At 37.1% G+C, this 19,898-nt stretch overlaps 1 protein-coding gene across 5 annotated transcripts in view; it reads right to left on the bottom strand.

The window, feature by feature from the left end:
- Positions 1-694: 694 nt before the first annotated feature.
- Positions 695-19,898, bottom strand: part of CDH12 (cadherin 12) — a 167,765-nt gene continuing 148,561 nt past the window's right edge. For 3 of the 5 annotated variants that reach the window (XM_086741975.1, XM_086741978.1, XM_086741976.1), the window contains 4 exons: positions 14,454-14,575; positions 12,821-12,938; positions 6,629-6,880; positions 695-1,194 (listed from right to left, as the gene is read on the bottom strand). In XM_086741975.1, the coding sequence (XP_086598101.1) occupies positions 695-1,194; positions 6,629-6,880; positions 12,821-12,938; positions 14,454-14,575 (992 nt within the window). Of the gene's footprint in view, positions 1,195-3,426; positions 3,508-6,628; positions 6,881-10,625; positions 10,629-12,820; positions 12,939-14,453; positions 14,576-19,898 lie in introns of all 5 variants that reach the window. The other 2 variants (XM_086741977.1, XM_086741974.1) reach the window with 2 other exon arrangements.

Below are 19,898 nucleotides of genomic sequence, written 5' to 3'. Positions count from 1 at the left end.
GTATGCTAAGATCTTTTCCTTTTTAATTTGGCCTTTACATCTTCAGAGTGAGCAATAGCATTTAAATTTAAATTTTCAGTGAAATTTTGGAAGAAGAAATATGACTTCTTGACATACTGTTTTCTTCTTTTAAAAAACTGAACATAACCCCAAAACACAATGTACATCCCCCCCACTTAGTTTTAGACATTAGATATACTCCATGAAGTGATCTCAATTTTTGTTCTAAAAGAAGTCAGCATGTTGCTATTGCTTCTTTTCTTAAAGTTCTTGTCCAATTTACCATTCAGTTTTGTAACACCATCACAGCAGACTCTTTACCACTTGAATAATAAAAGTTTCGATAGGCACTTTAGTGGAATTACGAAAAAGCTACCACTCTTCCACCATGATGCCAGAAAGCTATCTTCTTTCTAAGTCAGGTCAGTAAACTGTACCTTGTAGGCCTGAGCTTGTCTCAGTGTAATTCCAGAGTAACAAAATAACAACAACAAAAAAAACTGTGTATATTACAGGTTTTATCTTTCCTTCACAAATTAAACCAAAACTGACAGTATGATAAATGTAGTAACTTGCCAGAAACCAGTTGCTGTCTTTTATAATCAAAGAAATCTTGTCCTATATAAAGCTTAGGTTTATCTTTGAAATTTGTTGTTGATTTCCTTTGCTTTTTATTTAGCTGTTGTAGTTGTACTTAAGTGACTTTGTCAGGGTTATAACTTTCTTCTTCTCCAAACATGTCTGCCAAGATCTTAAAGCGAGGTCCCCAGTCACTCAGATAGTCATAATCCTGGTCTGTCTCTGTGGTAAGGGAGTCTATAGAGCTGAGAGACTCTGCAACAGATCCATTTCCTTCATACGCGTAGGTTGCCAGGGAGTCATAAGGGGGTGCAGTTGGATCTACATCATTTTCCTGCAGCCTTTGATGAATGAAATCTCTTATGTCTGTATTATCTTCCACTGGTGGTCTCTGACGCGGAAAACACAAGGTCTCTGGTTTTATGTCCCTGCGTATTTTGTTATCCTCAATCACTTTGGGATTCCTCAGGGCACCTATGTCGAAAGCCTGAGTGTCCTCTTCTCCACCTCCTTCATCATCATAATGGATAACATTATCTCTGATGTCTTCTTTAGAGGTCATCAGGGTGTCCTTTTTCTTCTGCCTCCGTAGTGCTACATAGAGTACCACAATGACTGTAATGAGAGAAACCTGAAGTTAAGACATGCACAGAAATCATTTGGTACTCTGATGACATATCATTATAGCTTCCTTTGAAAGTTGCAAGCAATCAAAGGTACTTTTTTTTTCCTTAGAAGATATGCTCCTACTAGTCTTTTAAAAATAGCAGTGCTGTAGCCAGTGAAAAGTCATTTGCTGTTTAATGTAAGAATTTTACTTTCCTTAGTGTTTTCTGTGCTGCTGAAGGAAGTAACAAACAATTTTCCTACTGGCCTGCTTTGTGAAGAAATAGAATTGGACAGGACTTCAGCTTTTTAGTCAGAGAGACAGAGAGATGGGATTTTTTTTTTTAATGTCTTCCATAGCAAAACAGAGAAAAATCCACAAATTTCCACACTGCAGACAAAAAAAAAAAACACCATACTATTAAAGAGAAAAAAAAAATTTGGAATCTTTGAGATGGAGAAAAATAATCCTACTTCAGCTTTTTACACAGCACACTTTGGCCTCTTCAGGGATCTGCTTTGAAAAATCCTATGTGATACCATTCTGGAGAGACAAGGGGTCCAGGAGAGTTGGTTGATTTTCAGGTATCACCTCCTCCAAACTCAATAATGGTCCATCTCGATGAGCAGGAAATAAAGCAAAGGCAGCAGGAGGCCTGCATTGGTGAATAAGGAGCTCCTGACTAAACTGAGAGATACAAAAAGAGGCATATAAGGGGTGAAAAGAGGGACAGGTGAGCCAAGACAAATATACAGTGACTGTCCAAACATGCAGGGATGTGGTTAGGAAAGTCAAAGCCCATCTGGTGTTGAATCTCATGAGGGACATGAAGGGCAACAAGAAGTGCTTGTCCAGCTATGACAGCAGCAAAAGAAAAGTAGAGAAACTACTGCTGAATGGGGCAGGGGACTTGCTGACAAAGGACACAGGAAAGACCCAAGTACTCAATGGCTTCTTTGCCTCTGTTTGTATTGGTAAGGTTCTCCTTCAGGAATCCCAGGTCCCTGAGACCAAAAAGAAAGACTGGAAGAAGAAAGTCATATCCTTGGTGGAAAAGGATCAGGTTAGGGAACACTTAAACAACATAACTACATGGGACCTGATGGGATGCACACGAGTGGTGAGGGAGATGACTGACATTATTGTGCAGCCACTTGTGATAATTTTTGAATGTCATGAGGACTGGGAGAAGTTTCTGAGGACTGGAGCAGGTATCACTCCTATCTTCAAGAAGGGCAAGAAGAACGAGCTAGGGAACTCCAGGCCAGTCATCCTCACCTTGATCTTGAGGAAAGTGATGGAGTAAATGATTCTGGAAGTAATTTTCCAACATACCAAGAACACGAAGGGAATCAGGAGTAGTCACCATGAATTTACGAAGATGAAATCATGCTTAACTCACTTGCTAGCCTTCTACAGTGAGGTGACTGGCAGACAAAGGCCAAAAAGTGCATTATTTGTTATTCTAACCTTAGCAAAGCTTTTCATGCTATCTCCTATAACAACCTTATCAGAAAAGCCGAGAAAGCGTGAACTAGAAAAGTAGATGATGAGGTGGATTGAAAAGCTGTCCAAACGTCAGGCTATAAGGGTTATGATCAACAGCCCAAAGACCAGATGGAGGCCAGTCACTAATGATGTACCACAGGGATCAATACTGGGAGCAGTTTTGTTTAACATCTTCATAAATGACTTGAATAATGGGATTGAGTGCACTCTCAGCAAGTTGCAGCTAATACAAAACAGGGGTTGTGCCACCATTCAAAGGCACCTCACCAGGCTAGGGGAGTGACCAGCTGGAACCCCATGAAGTTCAAGAAAGTCCTGCACGTGGAGAGGAATAACTGCATACTGTAGATGCTGTTGGCTGATTGGCCGGAAAGTAGCTTGATAGCGAAGGACCTAGGGTCCTGGTGAACAAAAACTTCACTATGAGCCAGCAATGGGCCCTGGTGGCAAAGAAGTCCAACAGCATTTGGAGCTGCATTAGGAAAAGTATTGTTAGCAGGTGATCATTCCCCTCTGTTCAGCTCCGGTCAGACACACTTGTAGTTTTGGGACCATTTCTGGGCTCTTCAATACAAGACAGATGTGGACTTTCTGGAGTGACTCCAGTGCAGAGCCACAAAGATTATTAAGGGATGGGAATATTTGCCATATAAGGAGAGGCTGAGAGAGCTGGGTCTGTTCAGCCTGGAGAAGAGAAGTCTCAGGGGGATCGTATCAATGTGTATAAATACCTGATGGATGGAAGTAAAGAAGATGGAGCCAGGCTTTTCTCCATGGTGCCCATTGACAAGGCAAGAGGCAATGGGCACAAATTGAAATGCAGGAAATTCCATTAAAATGTAGGAAAAAAAAAGCTTTTTTTTACTGTCAGAATGGTCAAGCCATTGGTCCATCCTCGGAGCTATTAAAAATCCAACTGGTTACTGAGCAACCTGCTCTAACTGATCCTGCTGTAAGCAGGGAGGTTGAACTAGATGATATCCAGAGGTGCCTTCCAATTGTGATTTTGTGATTATATAATATAAAATGTTACAAACTGTAATATAATAATATAATATATATATTTAAAATATATGTATATATATATTCTGTATAATATAAAATGTTACAAACTGGTTTTATTACAAATGGCAACTCAATGGCAACCAGCTTGTGAGATTTTTTTCAATAGTTTGTCTTTGGAGATATATTTCATTGAAAAAATCTGCAAAATCTGCTTGTAGTAATCTGGCCTTTTTGTTATTTTTCATTCCCTAACTGCCTTTGGTAGAAATGACAGTGTTCTAAGTTCTAAGGTGAAGCAATACAATAATGAATGTAGGAGGTGTAGCAATTATAAATTAATGATCAGGCTTGTGTGGCTGAAAAGAACTCTTACTTCTGGTAATATGTTGTCTGTCTTTTGTATAGAAATGAATTCAACAACATCCTGGGTTTGGCTGTGATACAGTTAATTTTTCTTCCTAGTAGCTGATATAGTGCTCTGTTTTGAATTTAGGATGAGAATAATGTTGATAACCCACTGATGTTATAGTTGTTGCTAAATTGTGCTTACACTAAGTCAAGGACTTTTTGGCTTCTCATACTGTCCCTGCCCTCCCAGGTTCTTCTCCACAAGAAGTTGGGAGGGGATGCAGCCAGGACAGCTAGGATATTCCATACCATATGATGTCATACTCAGTATATAAGCTAAGGGAAAAGCTATCTGGGGTGCCACTGCTCAGGCATTGGCTGGGCATCAGTCAGTGGGTGGTAAGCAATTCAATTGTGCATAACTTGGTTGTTTATTATTATTATTATTATTATTATTGTATTAGTCCTTCCTTTTCTGTCCTATTAAACTGTCTTTATCTCAATCCATGAGTTTTACCTTTTTCTTTTTTTTACAGTTCTTTCCCCTACCCCACTGTGGGAGAGTGAGCAAAGAGCAAATAGCTGTGTGGTATTTAGCTGCCTGAGGGGGTTAAACCATGACAGACAAGAATGACTTCAGCTACCATTTTAATGACTGTATGTCAGACCAGGCTTATAGCAAGAAACGAAAATCCAAAAACTGTTCTTAAATTGATCAATGGAGTAGTAAGGAGAAAGTCTGGATATAAGATAAATGCTAATCTCTAAGGTTACACACAGCACTGGAGATCTCATTATTTATACATTAGTTTTTCTGGGTGATATTGCCAGGATGATTGGAATGTAAGGAGTTATTAAAGGACCAAGACCTCTTTTCCAAACATAATCTCAGTAATTCAGTCTGGCATTCTGTGCAAAGCAGGAATTAAAATATCTTCAGTAGCTTTGTATATGCCAAGAGCATCAATCAGCAGCAGAGCTGGTAAGTAGTTCTTTGACATAATTATTTTTGATTAAATATGCTGGGTTTTTAAAATAAAAATTGTATTTATTTCAGCAGACCATTACTGAAACATGAACACAGTTCTGTTGAAAGCCTGCTTGATCGCCTAGCAAATCAGGGAGAAATTCAGACTTCAGGTATTCCTGCTTCCCCAGGTACTCTGCTATTGTAAATGATGTCTGTACCAAGAGCACCAAGCACTCTGCTGCATAGTTCATGTTGTCCAGATTACTGGACACAAAAGTGGTAACTTGAAAGGCTTTGCTACAGCTGTGGGTTCAGGGCTTCTAGGCACTTTGCTCTGTAACAGAGAGGTTACATATCCTGGGAGTCCTGTCTTAAGACAGCTCTAATTGACTTATCTCTTCATGTGAAAGCTTTTTTCATAATGGAATTCTTTGGTGCTGAAGCTCACCTGTGACTGCTTTTACCCAGGAAACCTCTACAAGTAAAAAAGTAGTCCCAAGTAATTGTGGTAAAGGAGATAACATTCTTCTTGCTTCCAAAAAAAACCTGACCTACGGTTGTTATGTTTTGTTTTGTTTTGTTTTTTTCTTAATTCTTCAGAATGACTGCATTTGTTATTAATTCCTATTCCATGGGAAGTATGACTATCTGTCATTTCTGTTCTGATTTGAAACATTTTCCTCACAACATAAAATTTTTACACAGAACAGAAATTCTGACTTTTACCCACTGCTATGCAGAAGCTATTTATGTAACCCTGGGCCTGTATTATCAAAATGCAAAGAGGTATCCATATGTTATATTCTGTATCTGCAGCTATTTTTGCCTATGCAATAGACCTACCTAAGGAGTAGCATGAGACCTAGGAAGCCCACTAGTATCAAGAAAGAGGCATAGGCTAGTGTCTGTAAGAATCACTCTGCTTTCTGCAGCCCGCATTGTGCCTGTGTAAGCTACAAAGTTGGCTTTATTTCATTATCAATTCATTAAGGCTATATTATAAGTACGATGCACATGACTATTGACTGATTTTGGCATGCTGTAAATACAACAATATTTAAATATAATGTAAATCAAATAACCATGCCACTTTATGGAATCCATGTGTGCCTGAAATAGAAATGTTCCTGTAAAGTTTTACATGGATCTAGCCAGCCACAGCCTATATTACAATAATTTTCTCCTCTCTCATTTCTTCATTCTCCTTAAGCTCCAGTTGACATAAAGATTTAAATAAAGACTCTTACTAAGTCCTTACTGCTGTTACTGTCAGTAGGACTTGTCTACTTTAGTAATAAACTAAAAATATTAATCCATCAAGAAAGATATTTAAACAAAACTGTTTCAGAGAAAAAAAAATAATGGTTTGGCTTCCATTGAAAGCTGCTTTGCTTCATGCAATAAGACATAGGTAGGTGTTAGCAGATTCATGGTCATGGTCAGTGCTTTGGGATGCTTTTCTAGAAACGTAGAAGCATGAAAGTTATCATAAACGGCCACACATTTTCAATGGCTTTTGTTAAATGATAGATGAGGTTAATAACAATACAAATCAATTCACAGTTGAATAATCAGAGTAATGTACTTCACGTAATTTCATGAGAACTAACCTAGAAGTATAACAATACACAATAAGATTGCAATCAGCGCTCCTGTGCTGAGGCCTACTGGTAAGAATATTGCTTCCACGTTGCAGGACAGGATGGTACCATCAGAATCACATCTGCAAACACGGATAGTCATTGTGTTTGTGCTGCTCTGGACAGGGTAACTACTATCTTCTATTACTACCGGAAGAAAGTACAGCTCTTGCTGCCTTCTGCTGTAACCATTTCTCCTCGTTTCAATCCCAGCTGTGTTGTCTGCAAAACATGACACAGTCATTACAGGATTTTTATTGTGTACTTCAACTCACCATTGTAGTTTGCATCACCTTTAATAATACACAGCTATTCAATTTTTGAAACTCAGTGAGTAACATGCTTTATGTAATTGCCTTGTTTTATCGTTATATAAGGGATTGTATTCTGACTGGTACAGCTATTTTTTGCAGAGCATTAAATAATATTCCATTACTTGTAAACTTCTTAGCTTAACAGCTGAAACTTCAAAGACAACATAAATAATAATTTAAAAAAGCATTACCGGTATTAGATTAAGAAGGCTTTTCAGTTTTTATTTTCTCATTATCTCCTTATATTCAAAGCCTATGGTCCAAAGGACTTTGCACACGGATTTAGAACCAAGTCTCTATTAATTAATTATTTTCCTTTTAGAACTGAAAGTAATATACCTGGACAAAACACAAAACCCCTTCGACTTTCCTGTCCCATTAAAAATAACTACAGTAATGAATTGACTACTTTCTAATCAGTACATATTCCATCAATTAATCATGAATATATTCAGAACTCTTTGAAGTTATGTTTTGTCATTTCTTCCCAGTAGGTATTCAGTTATCACTGCTTTTCTTAAATCAATCAGAGTAGCAAGGAAATGATGTGCAGATTAAAAGAATTACACTGAAAGCAAAATCAAAATGAAATTAGCAGGGAATTAATTAGCTGACAGATCTGAATGAAGGTAGCCTGCAGCAGTCACCATTTAGAAGAGGTCACTTGCTGTCCACGCTGTGACTTTCATCCTTCTTGGAGTTTTGTCAGTAGGTAAAAGGATTAAGGGCTCTGAATTCCATAGTCAAATACTTGTGTGCAGTTCTGATTAAGCACAATAAGAATGAGCCCTAAATATCTAAAATCAGATATGTTATGATCAGACACCACTGAGAAAGCACTTGACTGATAAAATGCTTATTTCAGATGCCCCCTTTTTACCAAACTCAAACATTGCACATGGACACACCAAGTTCAGTGACATTTAGTTTTGAAAAAGAAAAATGTCTTAAAATTGTTTGAATCAAACCAAGTTCCATTTTCAGCTTGTTCTTTCTCTCTATAATTAATTGTCTGCACTGTACAAAGAGTTTTAGATCTAATTTGAAGTCATCCAGCTTAATCTTATTTCTATTCTTATTTATATTTCTATTAATATAATTATTTCTATTATTTTGCTTTTTTTCTTCTAATTGCAATTATGAAGATTGCTTTAACACATGTTACAATGCAACAAAATTACTTTCCATTCTTCTTTGAGAGGAATCAAACGGATTGAGCTCTTAAGTCTTTGACTTTGAACAATTTTTGTTACTCTTCTATGACCCCTTTCGATTGTTCACAGTCCTTTTGAAAATATGGACACGGGCATGTGTTTGAACTCTACACAGAGCAGCCTGAAGCTGCAGCCTGAAGCTGAGACATCTTTTGATTCTTCAGTCTGTTGGCAATAAGTTCATTTTCAGAATGTGTGTGACAGTCTGGAGAGAAGGAAAAGCCTCTTTTACATGAGCAACTGAGTGTGCTGCAGAGGGAAGCAGCCCTCTAGAGAACAGACTGCAGCCAGGAAAGTGGAAAGAGGAAAGTAGATGTTTGAGCTGGAAGCACTCCAGCTCTGCCAGGGCCTCTCACTTCTATTCACAGCTGGACTGGTCTCAGCACTGCTGAAAGCATAGTCTAGAAACATAAGGTTTCCCTGTGTTTATGTTTATAGAGACTCCAAATGGCAACTTGAGCTTCTGTCTTGCTTCTGTCCTCATTAAGTTATATTCTGAAGAATTATGGAACCTGGGAATGTTTATGCTCTTGGGTGCAGTACAAATTGTTCTGGTTTTGTTAGTGAGGGGGGGCCTAAGGTGGTAGCTTCTGTAGGAAACTGCTAGAAGTCACTCCCCTTTGTTCAGTGGACTCGGCCGGGCCTGGGGCGGACCTGCTGCTGGCCAAGGCCGAGCCAACTGGTAGCAGAATGTTCCGTGATAACGCCTCTGCGATAACACATTTAAGAAGGGGAAAACAGAAGAAGAAGGGAAGAGATGTGAAGAAGCTGAGTGGGGGGCAGAGAGGGGGAGGTGCGAGCCTCATGGGCCTTGCAGGCCTCACCCTCTGGCCTCCCGCCGGGCAGCCGACTGGGCCCAACTCGGCCTGGCCTGGCTGCAAGAAGTGGAGAGGAGATGAGAAGTGAATAAGATATAAAAAGGATCCTGAGAGGCGTCTGCCAGCCTGTTGTGAGGAACGGCTGCAGACGCCAAGGTCAGTGAAGAAGGAGGGGGAGGAGTAACACGGCTCCTGGCCAAGATTCCTCTGCAACTCGTGGTGAAGACCATGGTGGAGCGGGTTGTCCCCCTGCAGCCCATGGAGGTCCACGGAGGGGCAGAGATCCACCTGCAGCCCGTGGAGGACCCCACGCCAGAGCAGGTGGAGGCCTGAAGGAGGCTGTGGCCCATGGAGGGCCCGCTGGGACAGCTGTTCTAGAGGGACTGCACCCCGTGGAAGAGATGACCCACGCCGGAGCAGTTTCACAAAGGACTGTGGCCCGTGGGAGGGACCCCACGCTGGAGCAGAGGAGGAATGCGAGGAGTTCTTCCCCCGACGATGATACAGCGGTGTAAAACAACGTGTGATGAACTGACCGTGACCCCCATTCCCTTTCCCCCCCCTGTGCCGCTCGGGAGGGGAAGGTAGTAGAGATAATGTTAAGCCCGGGAAGAAGGAGGGGTGGGGGGAGGTTATCTTGTTCCCTGTCTCATTATCCTGCTAATTTTAGAAATAAATTAATAGTTTTCCCCAAGTCGAGTCTGTTTTGCCTGTAACGGTAACTTTAAGGATTTCTCCCCGTCCTTATCTCAAACCTCGAGCCGTTTTTCCTTATATCATCTCCTCCTGTTCTCTCGGAGGGTGGGGGGAGCGAGAGAGAGACTGCGTAGTCTGATCCCGATCGGGGCTGAACTACGACACAAATGTATTACACCTGCTGTAATATACCACCAATGATTTTTAGCTGTGTAGAATAGCGCTGGTTATTGGGCTTCTTGATGTGTTTAAAAATGTCAAACAGCATCTGTACTTGTAGAAACATTAATGGTAACACAATGAACAAGATTGTTTCTTCAAAAAAAAAAAATCAAAATATCTCTAAATTGCGCACAGAGCAGACCTTTCACATTTTAGGCAAACAAAAGCAGAAGATACTGAAAATATTGTGCAGTTTCTGTTTGGATAGATTTTTCTAGTAGCTCTGGAAATCATAAAAAATTAAAGTCTTTTCTGGTTGGAAAATATTCCTCAAAAGCTTTTTTTTTCTGTCTTCCTTATGTTTCAATAAATAGTGTACTTCTTTTTTAGTAGTTGTTAAGAAATGCTTTTAAGCGTGTGTATATAGGTATGTACACAGACAAACTTTTATGCATTAAAAATCATGTATTTAATTAGAAAAATTGTGGTTTCTAATTTTTTTTTATGGGAATATTGCATTTGTTTTTATACAGTGGAGAAAGTTTGTTAACAGACTACTGAGATCCAAAGTAATCTCCATGTCAATATTAGTGGTTTAAACAGGGAAATTTAATTATCTAATAATACTTGAGCAATTTCCTCACCAAACTCATATGCTAAGCACACTTCACAGAAGTTGTAAATGAGAAAGGTCATGGAGTTTAATTACTGTATAGCCTTTTTAAGTTTAAAGATTCTTTTGAGAAATTAAATATGTTAAAACCACCTGAGAAAAAAACTGAAGTCTTGTATTTAAAACAATATTTTTTAATTATTTGGAAAAAAAATATCTTGGTAAAATTAAAGGATATTTTAGTAAATAAAGCTCTTACTTTAAAGAAATCTTGACCAAACCAGCAAAGATATTTAGACATACAGAGTATTCCTGTTATAAGACTACATAATTATGAAGGCAATACTCATATGGACCTTTGAATTTATTGAAAAATTTTTAAAAAGTAAGTAATTCATGTAAAATATGACGAAGCTCTGAAGAGTTATATTTTCCTTCTTCTGTTAAGATAGAGAGAATTTTGTTTTTCTTGTTAATTATGTTCATTAACAAAGTTCATCATGCTGAATTTTCCAAGGAAATACTACCAACAACTAAGTATGAAGCAAAAAAATAACAGGAACTACAATGCAGCATTATCCAAAATTTTAAGTCCAGTGGCACACAGATGTAAAGCATTTAAATCTTGCTTGCTATAATTATAGTTAGATATTGAAAAGTCACAATATTTTACAATACTAGTAGCTGTTAAAACCAAACTGTTTAGACTAAGCACTTCTGTGGAAAAGTAATGATTTAATCTTCCAAGAAAATAAATAAGAGGGCTTTAGTCCATTATAAGGTTGTCCTTCCTAGTCATTGAGCTGTCTGTCTCAAGAAAACTATTTGAATGGCCTCTGATAAAATGTTGATCTACATATTTTTAGTTTCATAAGATACTATTATTCATGTATGTAATATCATGAATTACTATGGTTTCATTATACACTGTATTTACAAATAATTAAGTTAAATTCTTTGCTCATGTGTAAAATGTTTTTAAGCTATTAATGACATACTAAGGTAAAAGTTTGGGAATAAACCATTTGTGTCTTGCCATTTTCATAGAGGAGCTATATAAAAAGAGAAAATAAGGACAGTTTATTTTTCTGCTATTTCAAATTTATTTCTTCCTGAACTTTCTTAATGCTAAAGGTCTTAATGATTTATACTTGTGCTTACTTTGTTGGCTTTCATTTTGTATCTCCTAACTGACAAAAATGCATGGCTTCAAAAATAATGTGGGTCATATATTTAAATGTTTTTTAAAACGCTAAGTAAGTGGCCTCTGCAATTTTTTTTTTTCATTCTGTGTATTATCCATTTCTAGCCCTTTTTAGGGCTTGGGTTACTTAATTCTCAAGAAAGGAACCTTTACATCATAGTCAGTATTGTCTCAAATTCAAATTAAAAATAATGATGCATATAATTAATATTTAAAAAAAAAAGATACACTTTTCCTTTAAAGTAATATTTATAACCTACATAGTTAAATAAGCAAAGGAATGTTACTGAACTTTATCAGATGGTTTTAAGTGTTCTTTCTTTGCAGAGTAATGTAAATAATTTTTTTTATTAAAAGCTTACCATATCACAGCTCTTTAAAGATCAGCTAATAGTTGATAAACTCATTAATTTTTTTTTAATTTGCTTAAATAATTAGTGGTGAAAATTTATCACAGTTTATTATGATGTTTTAGCTGTGTCTGCACACAAGACCACATGCTTGGAAATGTTTACAAGAGAAAAAAAAAATCCACTTTTTCTTCTTGGATTGTTCTTTGCCATTTATCAGAAGCATTCAGGTGAAAAAGAAGAAAAAAGATGATCAGTTATGACAGAAATTGTGGGAAAAATCAAAGATGTTAATTATATAAATCTACAAATTCTTAAGAGTGTTGAGGATGTTATACTGCAGCAGTACTGTCCATATTTAGAACTAATCCTTCTGCAGGACTATGCATCCTCCAGAAAGCACAATAGCTAGGTACTTTGAAAACAGTTAGCAAAGTGATAATATTTAAACAAGGCAGCAATAGTGCCTTGTTTAAAGGTATACCTGCATTGGCATATGAGCTCTTCCTGAGATACTGAATGATAAAAGGAAGAAAATAAAACAGGTAGCAGAGTTTTTGCAGGCCTGTAGGGAAATCTCAGCCTTTGATGTTCTGACAATTCCTGTCCCCTAAAAATGAGAAAAGGTGCAAGACCTGAATTTATATTAATATATGTCCTAGATAATTTAACAATTAGAAATGTCAAATAAAAAAGTTAGTCTGTAGACATGACTGTAATACAAAGTAATCATATGTCCATTATAATCACAGCCTGCTGCTCTGAAAGAGAGGTATGGGTAATCAACTTACTTCTGTAGTCATGGACCGTGAAATTTGGTTTGTTGGAAGCCTCAGGTGACAGTTTGAAGGAAAACCTTTGCCCAGCTGGTGACAAATCTTTGTCTGCTGCAGTGATAGTCTGTATTACCTGAAACCAGATTAAGATTAATTCTTAAATCAGTTCACTCTTCTAAAAGAAGCAGTTTTGTAGAAGTGCAAAGTGAACATCAAATGAAACAATGAAAGTTAAATCTTGATGGATTACTCTCATTCTCCTAATATATTAGACAGTGGAGGCAAGAAGTCTGAATACGAGAGCCTCCAGGACTCATGATGTTTTAGAAGGTCTTGCTTTGACATACCTGAACGAAATCAGAAATATTAGTCCTATATTCATAGCAGAAGTATTTAATATTTATCTTTTGTTTCAGAATACTAGTGATTATTTTCAGGTGAGTGATTACTGAAGACAGTTCACTTTATCTGCTACTACTACTACTACTGTTACGACCAGTACATGTAGTACTTCACAAAGCTGCACCCTAATTTTACAGCTTGAAATGAAGTAGAAAGAGTTGAAAGGTCTGCACCATCTAGACATGAAGGAACTTTTAGGTCCCAGAGTCCTATCTACTAGATTCCAGGTAAGCACAGTGCAGTTAAAATGTTTCATAATAGGATTGTCACTGATCTTTTAAAAAGGAAAGCTTTTTTTTTTTTTTTTTTTTTATGTTACAAACCTCAGTGCTTGTCTCAGCCTTCCATTAAAAGGTTCACCTTTCTACTGTTAGTGCCTGGATAAGATACTAACTAAAGATACCTGATAAACTAGAAGTTAAATTAGGTTGTATGATAGTCACCTGAAACGTATTTAAAACATAAGACAGGAATATCATATGAAGTCATGGACAAATCTGTAATAAAGATAATAAAAATCACATGGACATATTGCATATTACATACATATAAAGAGAAGTCACGGATTACACAGCAGGCTGAATATGTTCCTTCCATGGCTGGCAGTACCTCTCAAACTTGAACGGTTGAAGTTACAAGTCTTGTCTTGGAAACAGTATTAGTTGTTAATACGTATGATGATGGGCCTTGGTGCTTTGCAGCATTCTGTTTAATTGCACAAATTTTGTGCAGAAGGAACACATGCCAACAGCTACTGAGGCCACGTCTATTAACACTGGCATCGCTCATACTACAAGGTGATATTTGGAATCTGAAATAGGTTTTGCATGCTATGTATATATTTGAAACTACTGATATAAACAAGCTTTTAAAAGGATTGTGTTTGGGGTTGTGGGTCCTTTTTTCAGAATAGGACACAAAAATTTTTATCATCCATCCTACTCCATTAATTCACTGCAGTTGTAGCTTTATATTTAAGTGTCTTTAAGGAAGGGATTCTTTCTCCCATCATAGCTATTAAATGCCCAGTAAAGGGTGGCTTAGGCTTATATAATCAGGGATAATAAAAATAAATAGACCATAAAGGTGATCAAACAGAATTCCAAAAGGTGAGTATTTCCAACACAGACATTTTATTTGTACAATAATTCTAACTATTATTTCATTTTCAAACCCAGAGGTTTCTATTGCTATAAATAATAAGGAAAGAAAAACTAAAATAACAAGCATTACAAATTTGGAATACCTGTCCTGGTTTGGCATTTTCACATACAGATGTCTCATATGGAACTGAAATTTCGGGAGGAAACTCGTTGACATCCAGGATATTTATTATAACGTTGACTTTGCTGGTTAATAGTGGGTTACCTATAAATGATTTTTAGGAGAAAAGCATTAAGGAATACTATATTTATGTTTGTTATCATCAACAGTGCCTATGAGCTGTCATAAATTGTTTTGATCTCAGTACTGTGACTTCTAAAATCCCTTAACTTCTGTTTATTTCTGATTTGTACTCAGGAGAAATCAGAAGCAAACTTCTTATAATTTTGTATCAGACTTTGATCCCTTACTCTTCATAGAGTAAGGAATAAATCAACAAGATTATGTTTATTAGAGTATAGATTAAAGCATTTTAAGTTTTACCTGTAATTACAGATGCAAACTTTCCTTGGATCACTTTTCATGGAGTCTGTGGAAAACGCTTCCAATTATTAAAACTGACTTTCCACAGTGGAATGTAGAAAATAAGTATTTATTACTTAGCCACTGTTTACATCTTCAAGAAATCAAGGAGGTAAGTGGACCATACTAATTTAGAAGATGGAGAAAAGTAAGACAGAAAGATATAAAGAAAAATCTTGCTGAAAGCCAGACAGATTTAGCTGTAAATTTAGCAGTGAAACATGTAGACTACATTGAATCTTGTGATTAAACCATTAGACTATGTTGTAATGGTTATTTCTTTAACTGCATAAGTATTTGCAAGCAGTAAATACTTTTGTGCAAAAGAAATGCTAAAAATAGTATACATTATGCTTATTTCCATTGTCCTTCAATGCAGATAATCTTCATCAGTCAGTAGATGAATTTTATAAACAAGTTTATCTGCAAATGCAGTATCTGATGGAAAGGAGACACAAATTCAATACAGAGCAGACAATATTCTCCTTTACTCTATACTGAGATCCCTTGCAAGACAGCAGATAAATAAAGCCAGTTTAGATGGCGAGTCAAAAGGATAGTTATTTTATCCTTTTACATTTAAGAAGAGTGGCAACCCCTGAACAGGCACAGTTAACTATTCAAGAATTCTATGCGATGAATCAGGGTGGTGTAGGGGTGACAGCATGTGGTCATGGTTAAGTACAATAACAGTTTTCTTGAATCTTCAGACGTAAATGGACTCTTCAAATTATTTGCATTAGCTGCTTATTTTGCAGTTTATATAAACTTTTGCATTTCTTTTGTTTATAATTAACACAGCAAGGGGCAAAGTCTCTTCATGATGGCACTGTATAAATTTTGCGTTATTTCTTTCTTGTTCTTAGGAACTACTAAATGAAAGGTTTTCAAGAGGCTTCTGCCAAAGCCAAAAGGCATTCGCCAATGATTTCCTAGTTAAGTAGGACCAGCTGCAAGTAGAAGTGTGCTTTACCTGTTTACAAGTAGTAGATGAACTGACCAACCTACAAACTCAGCTTGGAATCTGAAAAAAAAAAATCCCACAAAAAACTCTACCTAAATCACACAATTTTTGTAGTTCCTTCTTATTAACGTATCTGATTAATAGTGACCACATCTAATAATATCTCTAATAATCCTTATTCATTTCCAATTCTGCATCATCCCTATTTGCAGAATTTCTCTGTGGAGAAAGGAATTGTACGGTAAGAATGAAGACTATTGTTCTCAAACTTTTTTTTTTAAATATCAACCCATGAGTTTTGCCTTCTTTTCTTTACCAATCTTCTGCCTGTCCCACTGGATGATGAGGGTAGTGAGTGAGAGACTGCGTAGCTTGGTTCTGAGTGGGGCTGAGCTATGACAGTATGTTTATTTTAATGTACAGCAATTGAACAACAGCAGTTCAGGATACATTCTTCAGATGCATTAGAGATTAATGCATTGCCATGAAAGTACAGGCATAGATATTACTTCATTTCCTTTTAGAAATATGTTAACAATGCCTTTCTAGTTAAAGAATGAAAGTATTTAAAATTTATGTATCCTGTACATGAAAAATGCTAGCTGAATTTGATAATTTCTATTAAACATATTGATTTTTGTAAGAAATCTCTTTAGGCTATATTTTTGACGTCTCTTACAAAAATTATTTTTTCAGCTTTTTGGAACAGTGTGCATATTATGGGACTGTATATTCTTTAAGTGAACAAATGGATTTGACTTTTTATCTTCCCTCCAAATCACAATAGGATAGCATGCTTTGGAAATATACATAAATAAGAGTATACTTCGGGTTTTTTTTCTCACTGATGGTCTGTGATTTATTTTCTGTGATTATTTGAAAGATATATTAGAGGCCAAAATCTTTTCTTATTAAGTATTTTAGCAAGGTAGAATTTTACCTTGCATAAATGATCAGCAATAGCCAAACATGAATGTAAACAGAATTACTACAGAATAAGAGGGGCCTACTTCTGGGTTTCTCTCTATTTATATGATTAATTTTATTTCTGGTTTGCACTGATATCAGTTTAACTACTCCTATATATAAAGGAAGACTGCAAGAACATTGTGTACTGCTTTGAAGTCGTATATTGTACTGCTTTGAAGTCGTATATAATTACGAAGACCTGTAATACTTGATGTGAACAAGGATGAAGAATTGCATTTGAAATACCACTTTGCAGACTTGATCTCCATTTTCTCTGGTTCTGATTTGTTTGCTGTTTATCTCAAAATCAAATATTTTCACGCTCTGTGAGCACAATAGTGACGTACATGCTGATATCAATGAATGAGTCACTGAAAACATCTGCTCATGTCTTTTAAACCCAAATTACATACATGAGAAGACAAGTTGGTTAAATCATTAGCCTAGGAATTAAAAACTGATTTAACATTTCAGTTCTGCCTGTAAAATACAGACAAATTAATTAGCTGCTTCCTTCCTCAGTTTTCCTGCTGTAAGACAGTGACAACTCTGCCTCCTTCTTTTGATCAAGTACCATCATCTGTTAACATCTTTATGGTTCAAGGATATTGCAGTAGCAATATACTTTGACTAATGAGCTTGTGAAAATCCAAGATATCTGAGCAAATAGATAATAGATACTGAAATAGAAACTGACCATTGAGAAGAAGTGGTGATTCCTTAATCCCAGTTATGGTAGGAGAAGATAAACCCCATCTTGAGATTTAAGCTTAAGTTTCTTTAGTGTTCACAAAATTTGTGCATAGAGTTTAATGAATTGGGAAGACAGGAAGGATTATAGTTACTTTATATTTATTTTCAACCTTAACTAGTGCCTTGAGAATGGGAGAGTAGAAATAAGATCTTATGCATCTTATCTATTTCCTCTTTTGTAAGATGCAGAAACCATTTCCATACTAGGGAATTAAGCAGCACACTTATAGCGGTCTTCCAGTACCTAAAAGGGGCTTATGAGAAAGACTGGGAGAAACTTTTTAGCAGGGCCTATTGTGATAGGACAAGGGGTAATGGTTTTAAAATAGCAGAAGGTAGATCTAGACTAGATTTAAGGAAGAAATTTTTTACAATGAGTGTGATGGAACACTGGAACAGGTTGCCCAGAGAGGTGGTAGATGCCTCATCCCTGGAAACCTTCAAGGCCAGGTTAGGCGGGGCTCTGAGCAACCTGATCTAGTTGGAGATGTCCCTGCTCCTTGCAGGGGGGTTGGAATATATGACCTTTAAAGGTCCCTTCCAACCCAAACAATTCCATGATTCTATGATTTATTTGAGCACTGGACTGCAGGTTTGGTTTTTTGGGTTTTTTTTTTTGTTGGTTTTTTTTTTTTTTTTTTTTTTAATACCATTATGTTCTTACAGCAGCCATTGGCAGTTTTAGCCTGGGGCAACTAATGGTCTTTTGGACAGTTCACATGCATATGCTAGTACTTAGTATGGGTGAGGGACCATTCACAGAATTGATTTACATGTGGGCACCCTGTTTGGAAGATAAAAGTGTTTAATAGCACAGAAATAGTCTACTCAGTGCCAGTTGTCCTTCATGTTGGAAACAAATGCAGGCCATGTTTTATTTATTAGCTTGGACAGAGTCTGTGGGATCAAAAACATTCAGAAACAGCAATCATGAAGGCTACCCTAATTGTAAAAAATTTCTTCCTTATGCCTAGTCTAAATCTCATTGTAAAAAATTTATTCCTTTTATCTAGTCTAAATCTACTTTCTTTTAGTTTAAAACCATTACTCTTGTCCCATTGCTACAGGTCCTGCTAAAACGTTTATCCCCGTCTTTCTTATAGGTCCCATTTAAGTACTTGAAAGGCCACTATAAGGTCTTCCCAGAGCCTCCTCAGCATCCAGACTGAACAATTCCAGCTCTCTCAGCCTTTCTTCATAGAAGGGGTGCTCCAGCCCTCTGATCATTTTTGTGGCTCTCCTCTGGACCCACTCCAACCGGTCCATGTCTTTCCTGTGCTGAGGGCTCCAGAGCTGGATGCAGTACTCCAGGTGGGGTCACATGAGAGCAGAGTAGAGGGGCAGAACCACCTCACTTGATCTGCTGGCCACACTTCTTTTGATGCAGCCCAGGATACACTTGCCCTTCTGGGCTGTGAGCACACATTGTCGGCTCATGTTGAGCTTTTCATCCACCAGTGCCCCTGAGTCTTTCTCAGCAGGGCTGCACTCAATCCCATCATCCCCCAGCATGTACTGATAGCAGAAGTTGCCCTGACCCATGTGCAGGACCTTGCACTTTGTCTTACTGAACCTCATGACATTCAATGAGCCCACTTCTTGAGCTTGTCTGGGTCCTTCTGCATGGCATCCCATCCCTCGTGTATCCACTGCACCACACAGTTTGGTGTTGCAATAGGTGATGTCAGCGAAGGTTACTTTAATAAACATAAGGTAATTATCTTCTGCCTCATTTTTCAAATGTATTCCTTTAGAAAATACACATTCTGATGCTTTAGTAGTAATAATAGATTTATCAGCTTGTAAGAAAAGTTTAAATGTTATATCCATATCTGCATTTAAACTTATCCATTGCTGCTGCTGTATTTAGCTATCTAAACTACATGCCATGCATGCCATTGTTTGAAAGGTAACTTGATTACTCAGAAGTCATAATATTACTTCAAGACTTTACTGTCCATGAGAAAAAGCATCATCTGTGATTCATAAAGAGTTATTTCTGAAGCTACAGAATAACAAAGGGTAACGATCACTAGAAGGTTCCAGGGATAAGACACAGGCAGGAAGTTTGCTCATGACCTTGGCATCATTTTCCACATATAAGGGAATGATGGCAAAGCCAGTTTAATTTATTTTTCTATCTAAGTTGATAGGAATAAAGCTGATGGGCTCTTTATAATTGACCTGTTCAGGAGAAGATAATTTGCAGATTGACCTTTAGGATGTTTCTAAAAGTTGGGAGGTTGCTGTTGTTGTCTCACAGTAAGAAAGCAAAATACATGTTTTAGCAATAAAGTTTTTTTCAGTAATAGAACTTAG

This window comes from Chlamydotis macqueenii, chromosome 2 (genome assembly GCF_036417535.1).
Source record: "Chlamydotis macqueenii isolate bChlMac1 chromosome 2, bChlMac1.mat, whole genome shotgun sequence".
NCBI classification, from domain to species: Eukaryota; Metazoa; Chordata; class Aves; order Otidiformes; family Otididae; genus Chlamydotis; species Chlamydotis macqueenii.
This window is presented reverse-complemented; position numbering and strand designations above follow the sequence as displayed.